Raw genomic sequence first — 17,232 nt, forward strand, 5'->3', positions numbered from 1 at the left:
ACATGCCATCTGACATATTGTTACTGCAGAAAAGTAACATTACTTTTTGTAAGGGATAGTTCAGATTTTTTGAAGTGGGATTGTATGACATGATACTTATCAATAGTTAGTGTTACAGTAGATGGCAGTTAGCATGAGAAGCAGCATGAATATTGATGTAGGAAGCAAAGCAATGCACTGCTGTGGACAGAGTCAGCAGCAAAATGTATTTTAGCCACCTAAAAAAGCGTGCACTCAAAAAAATCAATATCAATTTAAATGTGCGCTATATTTAGAATATTTTCACTTCTTTATTTTGCCACCAGACAGCCTTTTCCAACAGGAAACTGCCATTACGTGAGCTAAATATTGCTCCAAATATCACTTTGTTCGTGTTACTGTGTGACGGTGGTGTTAACAACAACAATAACAACCAAACTACTGAGGCAGTGGTAGACCAGCAACTGCTGTGCTCTGCCAGGTAAAACTGCTGTTCTTTGAGAAAGCAACATAAAGAGTAATATAGCTTCATTTTCCCATTGGAAAACACTGACAGCAAGATGAAGCGGTAAAAATATTCCAAATATAGTGTACAATTAAAATGATTTAGATTGTTTTTGGTTGATCTCTCTTCTCTCCAAGTGGCTAAAATATGTTTTGTTTCACAAAAAGCACCACAAAACTATCCCTTTAACCTAAGCACGTATTACTTACAGGAATAATGCAAAAAATGACAGATGCAACATCTTCATTTCATGAATTTTAAGACAGTTTGAAGAAGGTGAGCAATTTTTTAAAAAGTTTTATTTACCATTACTGCTTAGTTTGTTTGCACTTCATTGATAGTTGTGTATTATAAGTAAAATAAGCAATATGTAAAACCCTATTATTCAAAAAAGAAGAAAATGATGGTAAAGCACGTGTTAGATACATATAAAACAGCACAGTATATAAACATATTAAACCTACATAAAAAGACAGTATATAGTGTTTACTTAGCACAAGCTTAAAATATCAAAATATAGAAAAATGTTTTCATTTCATTTTTTCACCAAGCAGAGAATAATTATGTTTAATTTATGTAAAAGACAATATAAAATGCCAACATCACAAACTATTTTTTTTTGTGTGTTTGAATGAACAACAGCAGACAAGAGATGCATTAGAGGTTTTTCATTTCTGTGGACGCTGATGTATAAATATGAAAAAGTCCACTTTTTTCCTCTACTCAGGAGGCAAATCTGTGTCCTCACAAATCAATTCAAATGTGAAGCGTCTTCTATAAACATCATGTGTTAGTAGTTTGTCAAACAAACTTAACAGTTGTCAATGAAGCAGTGGCTCCAAGGTCTGCAGAAGTTTAATATTTCACAAACATCTTAAATAAGAAACAAGCAATCAATTTGCAAGAGGAAATGGAGGAGAAATCAGTAGCAGAAGAATGTGTACTTCAATTTAAATTACTGATACATATATTTTCCTGTTTAGTGAATAAACTGTAGTGTTGTGAAGTTCCAGATTTTGAGCATATCTAATTTTAGGCTTAAGAGTTTTAACTAATTAGCATGGGTGTAGACCAGTGACTAGAAGAAGGCACTGTGGCTTGTGGTCTTTTGTTGTTGTGTCTCCTTTCATGATATGTTGTCTGAGAGACCCTAAGTCTGAAATGAGACATATGCAATGTAGTTGAGAGAGTGGAAAAAAGCTCTGACGTCAATGAAGTACGACATGTGCTAAAAGCAAAAATCTCTTAGCAGTAACCTGGTAACAAGCATCACACACCGGAGAGCGGAGACATAATAAAACAATGAAATGTAATACATGATGGGTTTAAAACCAGTACTTGATAATGGAGTTAAGCCATTCAGCGATTCAAAGGAAAACTGTTGTATAACCCTGCAGGACAAAATCCCAGAAAGAGCAGGGATGCTGCTCATTATGGCATGTTTGATTACAGTAATCAAATTACATTCTCACCGTTACTCTACAATGTTTCATCACAGAGGACACATTTCAAAATAATATGTGATATACTTTCATGAACATTACCACAACTGTTTCATTACACTGAGAAAACTACAAAAGAGGACTGGTGACCCTTTTTCACTAAAAGCCCAGAGGAAAAGGAGTCCTTGTCCTATAAAAAGGGGCACTTTGAAACCCAGCATGTTGCTCGCAACAGAACCATTAATACTGCTTCACTCACTGTGGCAAGAGAAGACTTTTCAGACAACTCTCACCAGACTGCTCCATAAGACATATTAATAAGAATAATAGGTATAATAGTATGATAAAAATAAGAAATTAAATGAACTGGAGAATTTACACTACCATGTTCTTAACTGCATAAAGAGGCTGTGACACAGTATTACAGTGTCATTAACAGAACTTATAAAAACCAGAGAGTCATGGCGAATTTTTCCAAATAATTCAAACATGCAACATTCATCTGAATGCACTGTTGAAAACATTCAATAAACAACAAACAACGCATAGTATTTTTTTAGGTTCCATCTTTATACCAGTGTTACAAGTGCCTCTAGAGCAGGGATCAGCAACCTGCAGCTCGGGAGACACATGTGGCTCTTGACAATAGATTATATGGAAATGAGCAATTTTATTTTTTTTCTTTTAATTTTAATTTTAATCTTTATCATTTGTTAGGACTAACGTGATTCTTACATTTTACAGTTGTAAAAAGTGTGAATAATAAAAAAAAAGATATTTTAACTTTCAGTCAACTACAACATGCATCCATGTCTTTTCCTATAATTTTTGCTGGTTAGTCTTAAGTCTCGCTCGCCCTAAACCTCACAGAAGGATAAAGGACCAGATGCAGTAACGTTCGCTGTGAGTGGAAACCAGTTTTGGTATTGAATCACAAACGGATTTGCAGTTGAAATGTAGCAGTAATACAGCTGAAAATATGTGGAAAATATTTGGAAATAGAAAGCGTAAACACCTCGACAGGCTGATACTGATGGCACAGCGCTGTATTGTACCTCTTTACAGAAGCTTTTTTTTCTATCAAAATGTTTTACACCAGTCAGAGGGTACGTGGCTGAAAACACGTTTCAAAGAGGACACATTACTGAGAACCACTGCTCTACACTCACAGGGGCTTAACATACAATTCAAACCAACATACTATAACTGTAAGTAACATCATTCACATTCCTGCGGCTAAAAAAGATAACCCTTCTCGCTGTTTTCACCATAACATTTGTGAGTTATTTATTTTTAACTTGTCCTACTGCTCTACTAGTCTGAAAATAGATGCTGGTGCTGTTAAACAGCCAGCGTGTTTGTTTTGACCCGAAGGCCCAAAGGTTAAATGCTTGCTCTCAGGTATACAAAACACTCGCACACACTGCGCGCACAGGAAAGAGGAAGTAGCTCATATTCACAACTTGATGTGTTTATATGAAGAGGCGCTAAGATTTCAGAGACACAAATTAATGGCTGGCCGCGCTTGTACTTTACCGTGATCTCCAGAGAGCAACATACTTAAAAAGAAACCACAGAGAAATATCACAGAGTGTACATATCCATTAATTTCTTTAAAAGTTTCATAAAAGTAATTATACTTAAGTTAATACTATCATATTTAAGATAATCTTTTGTGCTCTGCGTGACCGACAGTCAAAATAAAAATAAAGAAAATCATTTCAATATCACTCCAATAAATCACAGGAGACCAAAGTGCACATACTTTTTTTCTGTAATATTAAAAATGGGCTGGCAGAAAATTTCACATATATTGAAAAGCCCCGAAAAATCAACATCAAGCCAATAAGTCTATGTCAACAGCAATGACATTTGATTTAGCTTAAAAGGGATTTCTCATCATTGCTGCTGTGAGCTCTATGATGAAATACCAAATAAGAGAAGAGTAATATGATGATGGCGTACTGCAGAGAAAGACTGAAGTAGAAAGATAATGGAGGAACTGGAGGTGGATATTAAGTGTAATCAAGACTTGACTGAACCTGTATATTTAATTAATGAAAGCTTTTGAATTGGCTAAATTTGTCTTAAAAAGCCAATCCTTGCGCCCACACTGGAGAACACACCAGCTTTTTCTTTGATTTGTCACTTTACACCTCATTTAAAATCCCAATTTAGTAAAAATCTAAGATTTATCAATCTGATATTTGATTAAAATATAAAAAAAAATCTGCTCTGAATTCATATTTTGTTGTTAAATTTAGGCCGCTGCTTTCCCTTTCTGAGCCACTGTAAATAGACCAGCAAATGAGAGATAATGATGGATATAATTACATACAAAGAATGAGCGATTTGACCAGTCAGAAAATAAGAAACCATGGATGTTTCCAACAAGAATAATGACTTGTCACAAGTGTAATCTACTCCAGATGCTAAATGTTTAATTAACTTGCTATTCTATGCTTCTAGAAATGGCAGCACACTGTTTTGAACACTGAGAACACAAAAATGTTTCTGTGAAGACCTGAAACTCTGACCAAAAACTTAAATAAGAGTTAGATGGATAACTCGAGCAAAAGTTAAATAGAATTGCCTGATTATATTAATGCTTCCTTGTAACTTGACTTGTGGACGAGGACAGGACATCAGATTTACAGCCATAAGTCAAAAGTCAAAGGAAGAAGGAAGGCAAAATCTAAACCTACCCTTAACTTTAGCACATACAGAAACACAGACTGAGCAGCAGCCTTGTTTGTGCCCGTTAACATCACCGCAAAGGGAGGTGGCCTCAGCACCGTGTATTGTTTTGGTCTTTCCAGAGAAAAATGTCCTGTTACAAAGGAAGTGATGTCATTTATGTTTCTGTTCACAGCGACGTCAGTTTCTTCAGAATAAACAGACAGACACCTGAAAATATAATTAGAAGCGCACAAGAACTGGACAGGCAAAAAACTAGAAGTGTCTGCACGAAAAAGAAAAATCTTCAGAAATACATTAAAGCAATTTAAGACGTCCGATTTTCTGAAATATCTAAACTGGTGCTCAACTCAACAGTGACAATATGAGTGAATACCTGTACTTCTCTAGCCAATACTATGGACTCCACTGTAATGGTCAGCATAATCCCTGTATCTTTAATATAAACACTCCTATCAGCTCTCATGTGAAAATATATGTTCATCCAACCATTTACAGCAAGTCAAGTTATTCTTTACTGAGCCACGTAGGGAAGTTCACCTGTTTTAGCAGCAGTGTACAGTGTCTGTGGACCAACTCCAGTCCCGTCAAGGACACTGACCAGAGAATTAACCTAGCATCTCTGTTTTTGATAGCAGGGGAAACTGAAGTACTCAGACAAAACCCACACAAACACAGGGAGAACATGCAAACTCCACACCGAATCCTCCTGGGATTAAACCCCAGGACATTGTTGACGTTAGTTGTCTGGGCAAACCGCTGAGCCACCGTGCTGCTCGCATGTCCTAATAACTACTTCTTAACTGTAATAATACAGTTTATAATGCTGTTCATCTAATGTACTATAACTTTTGTTAATTACTGTAACAGAATAATTTAAATGTAAATTATTTTCACAAAAATAGCTTTAAAGGTGCTTAAAGTGCTACTGCATTTTAGCCAATATGCATACCTTACATTATGGCTAACTATTTTCCAAAGCATGCTGTAAGGTTTTTAAATTCATTTTTAAAGCACAGAGTGATAATATATAACATATATAATTTATGATTAATTTAGTTTAACATAAATGAGTCAGTTGCAGACTACATCTTGGGGGTTTTTCTGTCCGAGTTACTGGCAGGTTTACCAGTATGAAACTGGACACTAACTTGTAATTACTTTGTTGTTTGGAGTCAACTGAATAATTTATTATCTTGGAGTCAAACCAGACATCTTTTCTTTGTTTGCAAGAGTGAAAGTGACAGAGACACTAGTTAAGCGTGGTGGATTATATCATCATATCAAAAAATATCATAAACTGACAGAGGAGTAGCTACAAAAGAACTCTATGTTATATGTGACATTTTTACGATTGAATAGACATGGTTTGGCAATTTATAATTCTAATAATAATACAGCATTACATGTCCTGGCAGCAGTGATGTACATGAAATGCAATATGCATGATAGGAAATGGGTTTATAGATGTAAATTCACTGGTCTCGTCCTTTGAGAAGCGAGTACAACATACTAAGTCTACCCATCAGCCATCTCAAATCTCTGGGCAACTTTTAATCAAGTCAGCAAGTTGAATATTTTCTCAACCTCTTTTAATTTGTCTTTCATGGGACATCTTTGTGTGTCTGTTCAAAAAATAATTACGGTGTAAACAGTTTTTTTTTTTTTACTAATTAATTTAAATGACCAAATCTCTTTGATTTTATCACTTATATACTATAACTACTGTGTTGACCACCCTGTTAGGTTTTTGTCACAATTATAAATACACACTCAGGACAATCTGCCTCTGCTACTCAGAGGAGTCTCACCAGTGCGCTTTGATATTCAAGGGTGTGTGCTTACTGTTAAAACAAACACAAACAAACTGCGCACCACAATATCCTCGACAGACTTCGAAGTTGAAAGAATACCGATCTACTGAATATTTGCATGGCTGACGCTCATCTCTCGTGGGGGATATTTGATCAGAAAATCTGCTGATGGAGAATCAAACGCAGATTTAAAATGCAAATTGTGTTTTTGTTCATGTAAAGTTGAAAATGTATCACAAAAAAACAAATGAGGTAAAAAAAGAAAAGTATGGCTACACACTGAGAACTACATAACTGATTAAAGACTTAACTTTTTCAACCAATTAGTTGCAGTAATCTATGTATTTCTCTGTTTTAATGTGAGGAATATCAACTTCAGATCAGATCCCTAATCCGCCCTTTAAAGGTATTTAACATTATCAAAAAGATAAAATGATAGCTTTATCAATTATACTTATCACTGTCTATTTTTACACGTGTTCAAGTGAGAGTCCTCTTTGAGTAAGAAATTCCTTTTTTTTCAGTCTAATCAAATAAAGAATCTGATTTATTGACTAAAATTTAGGCAGTCTTCTGTTCATTTTTTTTCTCATGCTCTTTCATCTCTCTTCCTACCCCCGCCCCCATCCGTTCCCCAGCTTCCATTTCCAGTGAGCCACCAGCAGGAGGATAATTGATCAATCATGCTAATTGAAGAGTCTGGACAGCTAGCCCACCATAGCAGATGTGCCAATTTGCATTCATTAAGATAGAAATGAGTCTTAATCACTGCTCAGCCTTTGATTGACAACATAAACATCCCCTGTTTGAAACTCCCGGTGCCCGTTCAGCCCAAAGCAGTGTAAGGGATTCATTCCATAACTGGTAGTAAAACGTATTTTACTTTGAGCTGTTCATCACTGAAAATATTCATTTGAAGCACAGCAGTTGAAGGCACTGATTGTCTCTATTGGTAAAAAGAAATACAATATAGATTATGGGACAAACTGAACCTTTAGTTGTGACTGTGCAAATAGCTTTTGTCACTGTAAAATCTGCAAAGGGCGGTCGTGAAATTCACAAACAAACTAGGAAACTGGTGTGATTCAGATGAAAACACGGGGCTTGACATTCAGTAATGGTCAAAATTAACATATCTTATTATATGATTAATACAGCCCTATTTATAATAATAGCTGATAGAGATCGTGAAATAAAAAGTAATGGAAATGACCTGATAATTTTATGCTCATTTCCTCTCTCTGTAGTGGTCTTGTGAGAGGGGGGCGTCCCTTCATAAAGAGAGGGGGAATTGTCTGTTTTTTCCCAAGTCACATTAAAAATGGCCACCCCTCTTTATTATGTGGAAGATAAGCAGAATTTCCCTATGAATGATCTTGTTTACTCCCACAAATCATCTGGGTAAAAGACATTTTTAAAAAGAGCAGAGAAAAGTCAAAGCTTTGCATATGGTGCAGTCCAATTATTTACAATTACAAGGCAGTGGTATTTGACTAAAATTGCTTTCTCAAATTGGGTTAAACTATTCACAACCCTGATTTTATAGGATTACAATTAAGTGTTGATTCCATGTGCCTGCAAACCTGATTAATCCTAATATATACCATATACCTTAATTGTATTGGATTGCTCAAAGGGAGGACAGATAAATGCCAAATGAAGCCTGTGAAGTTACGATCTGATTTCAAGGTTCCTTCTGGAGACACACTGATCTTTGTGTGTGCTGGAGAATGGTGTGAGGTTATAGTGGAGCATGAGCAAAATCTCATTAGCTCCACCAGCGGAGAGGGGAGGAAGAGTAAATATTATTAGATTAATCTAATGAGTAACGGCAGCGTTTTCATTTGCGGGATAAACAGAATTCAATACGAAGCACAATAGGAACAACACCGTAAAACCTTCAGTCATGAGTACTCTGCTCCGTTCACAATAACAAAAACATATTAAATAGCACATTTATTATGCGTGTTACTCTCAGTTACAGGCGACTAAAGATACAGCAAATGTCACTCTCAAAAGCTGTTTTTTATCATCATGGAGTTTTTACTATATGATTTTGTGAGTAAAGAAAGACTATCTGAAAAATGTCAAACAAAAAAATTAAAAAAAAACTTGAAGTTGGGCTGTAGGATGTACTTATCAATAGTGAGTGTGCTATCTGCGATAAATGGGGTGGACAAGTCCCCAGTTTGGAGAAGCAGCAGGAGAGCCATTCACTCAATCAATATCACTTTAGGTGTACGCTATATTTAGAATATTTTCACCACCTTACCTTGCAGTCAGGCAGCCTTTTCCAACGAGAAACTGCCACTATACAAGCCAAATATCGCTCTCTCTGCACCAGCCAAACTCCTTTGACAAAACCAGTCATTTTGCCTTGCAGAATACGGGGGTTGCTCGTCCGCCGATGCCGTCATCCGTGCTATTGTGTAACTTCTGAGTTTTCAAGATTTAGTTCAGATCACTGAATTTACACAATAACAGAAAAACAGTAGACCAGAACTCCCATGTTCTGCGAGGTAAAATGACTGTCTGGTTTCTTTGCAAACCCAAATGTCTGCTTACATAACGGTGGGTTTCCAGTTGGAAAAGGCTGTCTGATAGCAAGGTGACGTGGTGAAAACATTATGTAAAATATACAAAATTTAGCATTTTTAAAGTGGCAAAAATACATTTTTCTGCTGTCCACAGCAGTACACTGCTTAGCTACAGTACAGTACACTGACACTCCTGGTGCTTCTTCAAACTGGAGGCATGCCAACCACTGTCTACTGTAAGTAATACACTGACTATGGATAGGTCCCTTATGTAACCCCACTTCAAAAATCTGAACTATCTCTTTAACGCTGTTTAGAACTGTTTAAAAATGAAGAAAGGTTTGTGTGACACACACAGGTGAATGCATAAAAAGAGAGATTTCACACAACAGTTCACCTGTCGCCTGGAGTGTTGGTAAGGTTAAGACCATCAGCACATGCAGACATGCACGAATAGACATACCAACACACACGCGTTAAAAAATCTGAGCCTACTGCTCTGCTTTGGACTGCGAGCCAAGTTTGAGACAAAGTCCATAGCCCTCCACTGGGTTATCAAACTGTGGCCCAGGCATGCATCCATCTGTGGAAAACATGGAGACTGTTCTCCCACACTGCACAGCTCAGCCTTTATCTACAGATGGTACTACTGAGCAGGAATGTGACCTTTGATTTAGTTTCTCTCACGGAAACGAGCATCCCAATGAAAAGCGGGAGAGGGTTTTTCTGGCCTCCCAAACAAACCGGACAAATGAGCACATGATTGTTTGCGTGGCAAAGATTGGTTTAACACAATTTAAAAACTTAGATAAGTGTCCAGTGTAAGTGTCCTCATGTGAGGCCCATTTCACTGGATTAATGGGAGGAGGAGTGGATCCTTCCCGTCAATACAAATGCATCAGCTCCTCTGTGTACACTCTCAGAAATAAGGCTTCCAAAAGGGTTCTTCCTAAAGGGCTGAGGTTCTGGTCAGAGCAATATGCTTGTGAAGAACCCAAGGGTTCTTTGTAAAACTATGGGTTCCATTAAGAACCCTTTTTGGAATAAAGAGTTGTTCAAGGATTGCTGAGATCCTTGAAGAACTCTTTCATCAAAGGTTCTTTGTACCCCCTGGGTGGGTTCTACTGATAAGGGTTCTTGGTGGAGCCCCCCGCATGGGCTCTAGATAAAATCCTTGGAGTATATATAGGGTTCTCAGTAGAACCCACTGGGAAGGTTATAGTTGAAAACCATATCATATAAAAAAGGTTCTCAGTAGACCCCCCTGGGGTGGGTTCTTGATAGCACCCTTAGTGGGCACAGACAGGGTTCTGGTAATGGTAGAACCATTACACCATAGAAAGGTTCTCTGTAGAACCTATTATAGGGGTTTCTGGGTGAAACCTTTCACAGATGGTTCAGTGTATAAACCTTTTTTATGGGTTCAAGGTAGAACTCTCTACTGGAAGGGGTTCAAAGCAGAACCCCTGGATCCAAAAAGGGACAAGCCAAAGAACCCTTTATGGTTCAAGTTAGCCCCTTTATCTCTGAGAGTGTAGCAAACAAAGATCTGTGCAGCTGTAGATAAGCAGGAAGTTTCAGATTAGATCTTAAATTATGATGAAATCACAGTTTTACAAACATTACCAGCCACCTCCGACACCAGCTCTCTGGCCATGTGAATAGAGGGGTTGTGTGGCGAAGCTGTGAAGTGGACTGGGTTGGTTACTTCTGCTCTGCTTCTTCTTCATTTCTGAACCTTGACCACGTCGCCAGCAGGCAGAGAGGGATTTGTCCATATCTGCAAAGACGCTGGCCCGAGTGAGCGGGGACAACAGTGGCTTGTTCTCCCCTTTTGTGCAGCAGGGCCAGCTTCCTTGAGAGTAGCCAGAAGGGCTGAGTGGGAAAACTGCATGGGACCACTGGTGCTATATTATGCACAATGTACACTCCAATTACAGCGCGCTGTCAACATAAACACACGTCGGTGGGGACCATAGATCTACGTGATATAACAGCCTGAGGTGAATAACCCCATAATGATTCTGAGCATGGGATGTTGTTGTGTTTGCTTGTTTAAAAATAAGACGGCTTCCAGAGTCACGGCAAAAACAAATTTGTGGTCACCGTTACATAAGTGAGGAATGTATCCATGTATTTTTTATGCAGGTGAGCCCCTGCTCAGCTCTGAGGGCCCCTGATGGAGGAGTGACTGCATGAGTCTACTGGATGCCAGAGCACTCTTCTGCAGCTCTGCCAAGCAGGTAATTCACAAGCAGCAGCAGCATGAATAAAAGATAATGGGCCACAGCTGACTCCTTTATGCTGCATGTAATTTCACTAATTCCTCCAAGTGAAAGTCTTTTCCAAAGCTGGGATTCTTGAAATTTTTCAATCTCGCCCATCTTAAACCCTTAATGTCTCTTAATTGGGCCGCAGTAATAAAATATGCTGTATGTTTTAGTGGGCAGGTGGCAGTAAAAGTATTGCGATGCAGCAATAAAAACGTATCTCAGTGCAGAAGAAGCTAGTCTGAGTGTATTTTAAATAAGAGCTATAAAAACGAACGGGCAACTTTATACCAGCGGTGTCATGGCTTTATCAATAGGCATTAACATACATTGTATATGCTCTCATTTAGTCAAAGCGAAGATACCAGCCTCTTAACTCTTGAATAAGCTGAGAAACCACATGTGTGCCAATGAAAGATGTTTGGAACAGGATGTATCCCTAATCATTCTCATTTACTTTGGCTTTTACACTTTTGGCTGACAGTTTTGTATACTGGCATAACAAGCGGCTTACTCTTCCGCCAGGAGCTGCCAGGAAACCCAAGTGCTTGTTGAGTTTTATAGAGCGGTATGGAATGTTCTAAACACTGTATTTTTCACTGCGGCAATAGCCGAGCTGATGGTCTGTGATGAGGAGCAGCCAGCGAACTGAGCCCTACAGGTACAATATCTACGGGAAACAGAAGCAGCCGTGGTGGTCAGCGGCTACTGTGTGCGCAGATAGGTTTAACATGTCAGTTAATGGGCACAAGAGGAGCTGAACTTATCAGGGAGTGCAGACCTCCTGTGTCCTATCTGAATGGTTGCTAGAAGGAAACTGTTACTTTTTCCTCACTCTTCGTGTCTAAAACATTATCACTGGAGCGTTCGCAAAGCTTTTAAAGGGACAGTTCACCCCCAAAATTAAAAATACGTGACTTTCTTCTGGCCTTTAGTGCTATTCATCCATCCAGATTATTTTGGTGTGAGTTGCTGATTTTTTTGGGGGGGAGATACTGGCCATAGAGTCTGATGTCTGCCTTCTCTTGAATATAATAGGACTAAATGGGACTAAATAACACTCAGCTTGTGGTGCTCAAAGTGCCACAAAAAATACATCTGTAAAATTCAACACCGGTGTCTCTGAAATCATGACATGGTTACTCAAAAAAGACTCACAGACTTTGTTGTGAGCAGTTTCGTGTAGATTTTATCTGATAGATTTTACTACAGAATGAAAACAGTCCCGGTTGATTCATTTGTAGAATGAATGAATATGAAACAGCTAATTCAAAACAATGTATTATTTTTTGCAGAAATAAAAGTAGGTCTGCAGAGAAAAAGTTTTTCAAATGTATTTTTGTCACTTTAAGCACCACAAGGGAAGTGCCATTTAGTTCCATTATATTCGAGAGAGGCAGACATCTCTTCAGCTACTATCTCCAAATCTCAGAAACTCACATCAAAATAATCAATAAATGGCATTTTGGGGCGATCTGTCAATTCAGTTGTCACAGAATAAATATAGTTGATAATTAATTTTGCCTAAATCTGATAAATCTGAACAACTTTTTCTACAGCAAATCATAAAGAAAACTAAAATGATCAAAGTTTTTCCTTTCAAAGTAAGAAGGCGGCACTCACTCACCTCTACAATGTCCGAGTTGGTTCTGCTCTCATGGGGTTCGTTGTACTCTGTGTATTTCAGCAACACTTTGTCCATGTCTGTGCTGGCGTACTGGAACAGTTTGTTTGAGCTGTTGAAAATGATGAGGGCTATCTCACAGTCACATAGTACGCTCAGCTCGTAAGCCTTTTTCATCAGGCCAAACTTCCTCTTTGTGAAGGTAACCTGAGGAACACACAGAAAACAAAACCAGCCATTACAGAGGAGAACGGTTTCTCTAAATTAAAAAGAAGATCAAAGCCGTGCAGACAAAATAGAGATTTGTACATCTACATGCAATTTGTAGAAGTGTAAATGTTAATCTAGCTTCTTATTATAACAGAAGGCAGGAGTTTATTTCCTCCTAATGTATGTGTACAATTGTCAGTGGGGAAAGAGGTATTCAAATGTTGTAGTTGGTGGAGCTGAAGGTAGTTTTAGCTATTTTACTGCCAGCTGTAGCACTGCTTCATATTTTATGAACTGATGAAATGTTCTGTATGTAAAATCAGCAATAAACCAGTCCTAATATATCGCCAATAAACAATACAAGTGTTCACAAAATTCAATTCATCTGACATGTCTCCGACACAAATCACATTCATGGACAAGGTAATATTTAAGTTTTATTCACGTTATGTTTAGTCATGTTTGCCCACTTCCTTCCTCACTCTCCGACATAACCGATGCATCCCATGTTTTTCCTGAAGTTAAAGAAGATAAAGCACCATTACCTGAAATGAATGACAGGTTTCTCTGGGTTTGGCCATTGTCGAAACATTTGGGATAATGGAGGTCAATACCTCAATGAAATATTTGACATACGTGCAGCGTTTTTAGACATTTCTATGCAGAAATGTCCCATATTATAGCTTTAAGCCTATTACATGTGTGCCTTAAAAATAAAGTGGTTAAATTAAAATTTAAGTGATTCAATGCAACATTTTCTCTCCTGGTCTTTATCAAAAATAGGTCACTAAAAATGATCATGAATTATAAGCCCTGGTAAATGTACTTCCAGTACTGACAATCGTGATCCCAACTTGCTCTAAATTATACTGCAGAGCTGCTTTACACTTAAATGTACTTTTAGAAATGTGTATAAAATATCAAACCCTAACCCCAAAGTAAAGAGCTCTTTTAAGTTTTCAAAGCTAAGCGACTGAAAACCAAATCCTCTCATCTAGAGAACACAACGCAGGCTAAGCCAGGAAAATAACAGTATTAACAGTCTCATTATATTATAACAATGTTACTGTAACCAAGGTGACAGATAACAAGATCATTCCTCCTTTAGAAATGATTGCAATGACATAGTGCATGTCTGAAATGTCTAGTTATCAGGACAGAGGTCAGGGTTAGAGGCACGAGTCAGCGAGCTGAGTCAGAGCTTTGGCAACAACAGGGGTCCATACATTACTGTAGCCCCTGACTCCATATACGGAAAGCTATCTCTGTAGTGCAGCATAAGCCTTGTAACACGAGCCCTCAGATGGGACTTGGGGTCATACATCACTCCAATGGTAACGCAACCCTCTCTGCAAAGTGACTTTATGTCCTGTATCTCTGCAGCTCTGCTTCTGTGGTTGCTTCAGAGCCGTACACACGTGTCATTATGTTACACCACCTCTTTACAGTACGCTACAGTCATTTCTCAAGCTGCAAACATCACTCACGAGGAGGGAGGACAGAAATGCGGCTGTTTCCTCCTTCGGTTTTGTAATGGTTGTTTGCAGAAAATAGCTTTAAGATTTGTACTTTTTGAAATCACGGCTTCAGATTTATGTTTTTCTTCACTGCGTGTGTCTTGTTAGATGCGTATTATACAACATGCCTTGTGAATGTGCGGGTAAAAGCTGTGCTTAGAGCCACAGAGGAGTGCATGTGTCTGTATTCTCCATCAGTTTCACTGACCTACTAAGAGAGGAGTTGAGCAGATGAGCTGGCTTTGTTCAACTTTAATTGGTCACAGCTTGCGGCTATACCCTCATTTTAACTGGTATAATGCAGTATAATTCTATGTGTTGCATAGTGTCAATGTAACCGCTGAGGCAGTGGGGTCACTCCAACTGTGATAAATGAATTTCAAATCTTCCACACTACAGGTAATTACACAGGACCATTATTCCCGCTCTAGACATGGAGGAGCCTGTCCTCGTGTCATTCTCTATTCAACGCGCCATGTTAGTCGAGCACATATGACAAACCAGATTCTAAAATGACATCTCTTGAAATGAAAAGGTTTAAATACAGGAGAGGCTGAATTAAATGACATGTTTCCTTGCGAATCGCAGACACATGAAGGCTTAAAGTGAGTTTTGGTGGAGCAAAAGAAGCATTGTGTGGCTTTGTGCATCTTTCTGGTGATTTTCTCGAGGTGGATCACTGCATGGAGGCTGTTGTACGTAAAAAAAAAAATAGCAATACGTATCAGCAATCAACATCAATAGCAATAAGAAAACTGTTTAATAAAATGTTCAATAGTGTCTGTTTACTGCGTTAAATGCAAACCACATGAGTAGCTTATTATATCCCTTGATAATGGAAAGTGCTGGAACAACAGTGTGTTGTTCAGTTACACCATCAACATGTGACAGATAAGAAACAGCATGGAGCTCAGCAGTATTTAATGTGCATTAAAGGAGAAATACAGAAGACCCTAACGTTCAAAAATGAGTAGAGCAGTCCAAATAGTTGGACCACAGAGGGCATGTTAAATAGGTTGAAACCATATTTAATGTACAATCTCTGTTTCCCTCATCCCTGGTGACGTATCACAGCCATTTTATGAGTTGGTACAGCAAATATATTATATATTTCTCCTTTATGGTGAGATCATTCATTTATCCTTGGGGGGATTATTGCATCCTAAAATGTCTGACTTAAAGACAGGTTTTCTAAAAAAAAATTTAGATGCATGCTGCAATACTTTTAAAATAATATACTGGTTCACTGAGACGTCCTTGTACGATGTTTATGATGGTGACCGCTTTGGTTGAACTCACAGGAAGCTACAATATCAAGTTTGCAAAAAAAGTTGTGGTGATTGCACAAAATTGCAAGAATCCATTAGTTCATTAGGGATGGTTGAATTTGTGTTAACTGTTTCAATCACAACATCGCAACTTCCTGGAGGGACTGCCTTATTTATTTTTAATTTTTCTCTGTGTGCTTTTCAGTGTTGTGTATTATTCATCCTGTGTGCCTTGATAAATAAATTTGAAGGAAGATGGTTAAATCCAAAATATAGCGATTAAAGTCATACTTTTTTCTCCTTCTGAATTACAAACAAGGTCATTAAAAATTTCCAGTAATCACCGGCATTAACTGAAATGAAATATTTTACTGTGCTAAAATTTCCTGCTTTATCACACAGCCCTAAATAAGAGGACATTATTTGTGCAGTGTCACTTAGAGCACCTGCAGTCCTAACCAGCTGATACTAGTCTCCTCTGACTAAACACCAGGGCTGCCAACTCGCTCATTTGCCCGCTTGCGTATTTGTTTGTTTGCCTAACCAACTGGAAGGCAGGGGCTGCGATGTGGGAAAATGATTAACAAATTGTATGCTCTTTAGCAGATGAATGTGGCTGTTAAGCCATGGAGATGTCACCTTTCAGCAGGAAGCCCTGGATGAGACGCTGAGCGAGGACTTTGTTCCACCTGGATGCATGGCAGAGTGCTGAGTGCAAGGCTGCTGACCCAGGCACCGCTTCATTTCAACCTCAGCAGCAGCACTGAGACTCGGTCCGTGCCCCAGCCCCAGACACAGCACCCCTACAAAAGCCAGCTGCTGCTCACAAAGCCATTAAAGGTGACGACCACATTACTCTTCTGTACTTACACAGTTACCTTTAACAGGGAGAGAAGGAGGCTATTTTCTACAATTTTGCCCTATTTTTCTTCTTTTGTTGTCTCTGCCAGGTGTAAGGCTGCAGGGGATCATGCAATCAGTTGCGTGTGTGCATGTGTGTATCGGTGAGTGACCAATGGACCTGAAGCTCATCTAATCTCAAATAGTACTGGACCAATCAGGGATGACTGTGGCCACAGGCATTATGCTTTTGAATCATCCAATTCTTGTGAACGCAATATCTCAAGAACACCTTAAAGGAACTTGGCACGTGAACTCAGTGACAAAGTGATTCATTTTTTTGGTGGTTAAAGGTCAAAGTCACTTTGACTTCATGTCCATCCCGCTCTTGTAAATGTAATATCTCAGACATGCTTGGAGGGAATTTCTCCAAACTTGGTACAAACATCTACCTGGACTCGTGAATGAACTGCGTTGATTTTGGTGGTCAAAGGTCACTGTGACCTCACAAAATACGTGTTTGGCCATA

At 38.5% G+C, this 17,232-nt stretch overlaps 1 protein-coding gene across 10 annotated transcripts in view; it reads right to left on the reverse strand.

Annotated features, from left to right (window-relative positions):
• mef2aa (myocyte enhancer factor 2aa) overlaps window positions 1–17,232 on the reverse strand; it is an 88,252-nt gene that overhangs the window by 32,980 nt on the left and 38,040 nt on the right. For all 10 annotated transcript variants that reach the window (XM_084734764.1, XM_084734762.1, XM_084734770.1 and 7 more), the window contains exon 3: window positions 12,872–13,075. In XM_084734764.1, coding sequence (XP_084590890.1) covers window positions 12,872–13,075 — 204 coding nt within the window. The remainder of the gene's footprint in view (window positions 1–12,871; window positions 13,076–17,232) is intronic.

The sequence above is a fragment of the Lutjanus erythropterus genome, chromosome 13 (genome assembly GCF_056507025.1).
Source record: "Lutjanus erythropterus isolate fLutEry1 chromosome 13, fLutEry1.hap2, whole genome shotgun sequence".
Taxonomy (NCBI): domain Eukaryota; kingdom Metazoa; phylum Chordata; class Actinopteri; order Lutjaniformes; family Lutjanidae; genus Lutjanus; species Lutjanus erythropterus.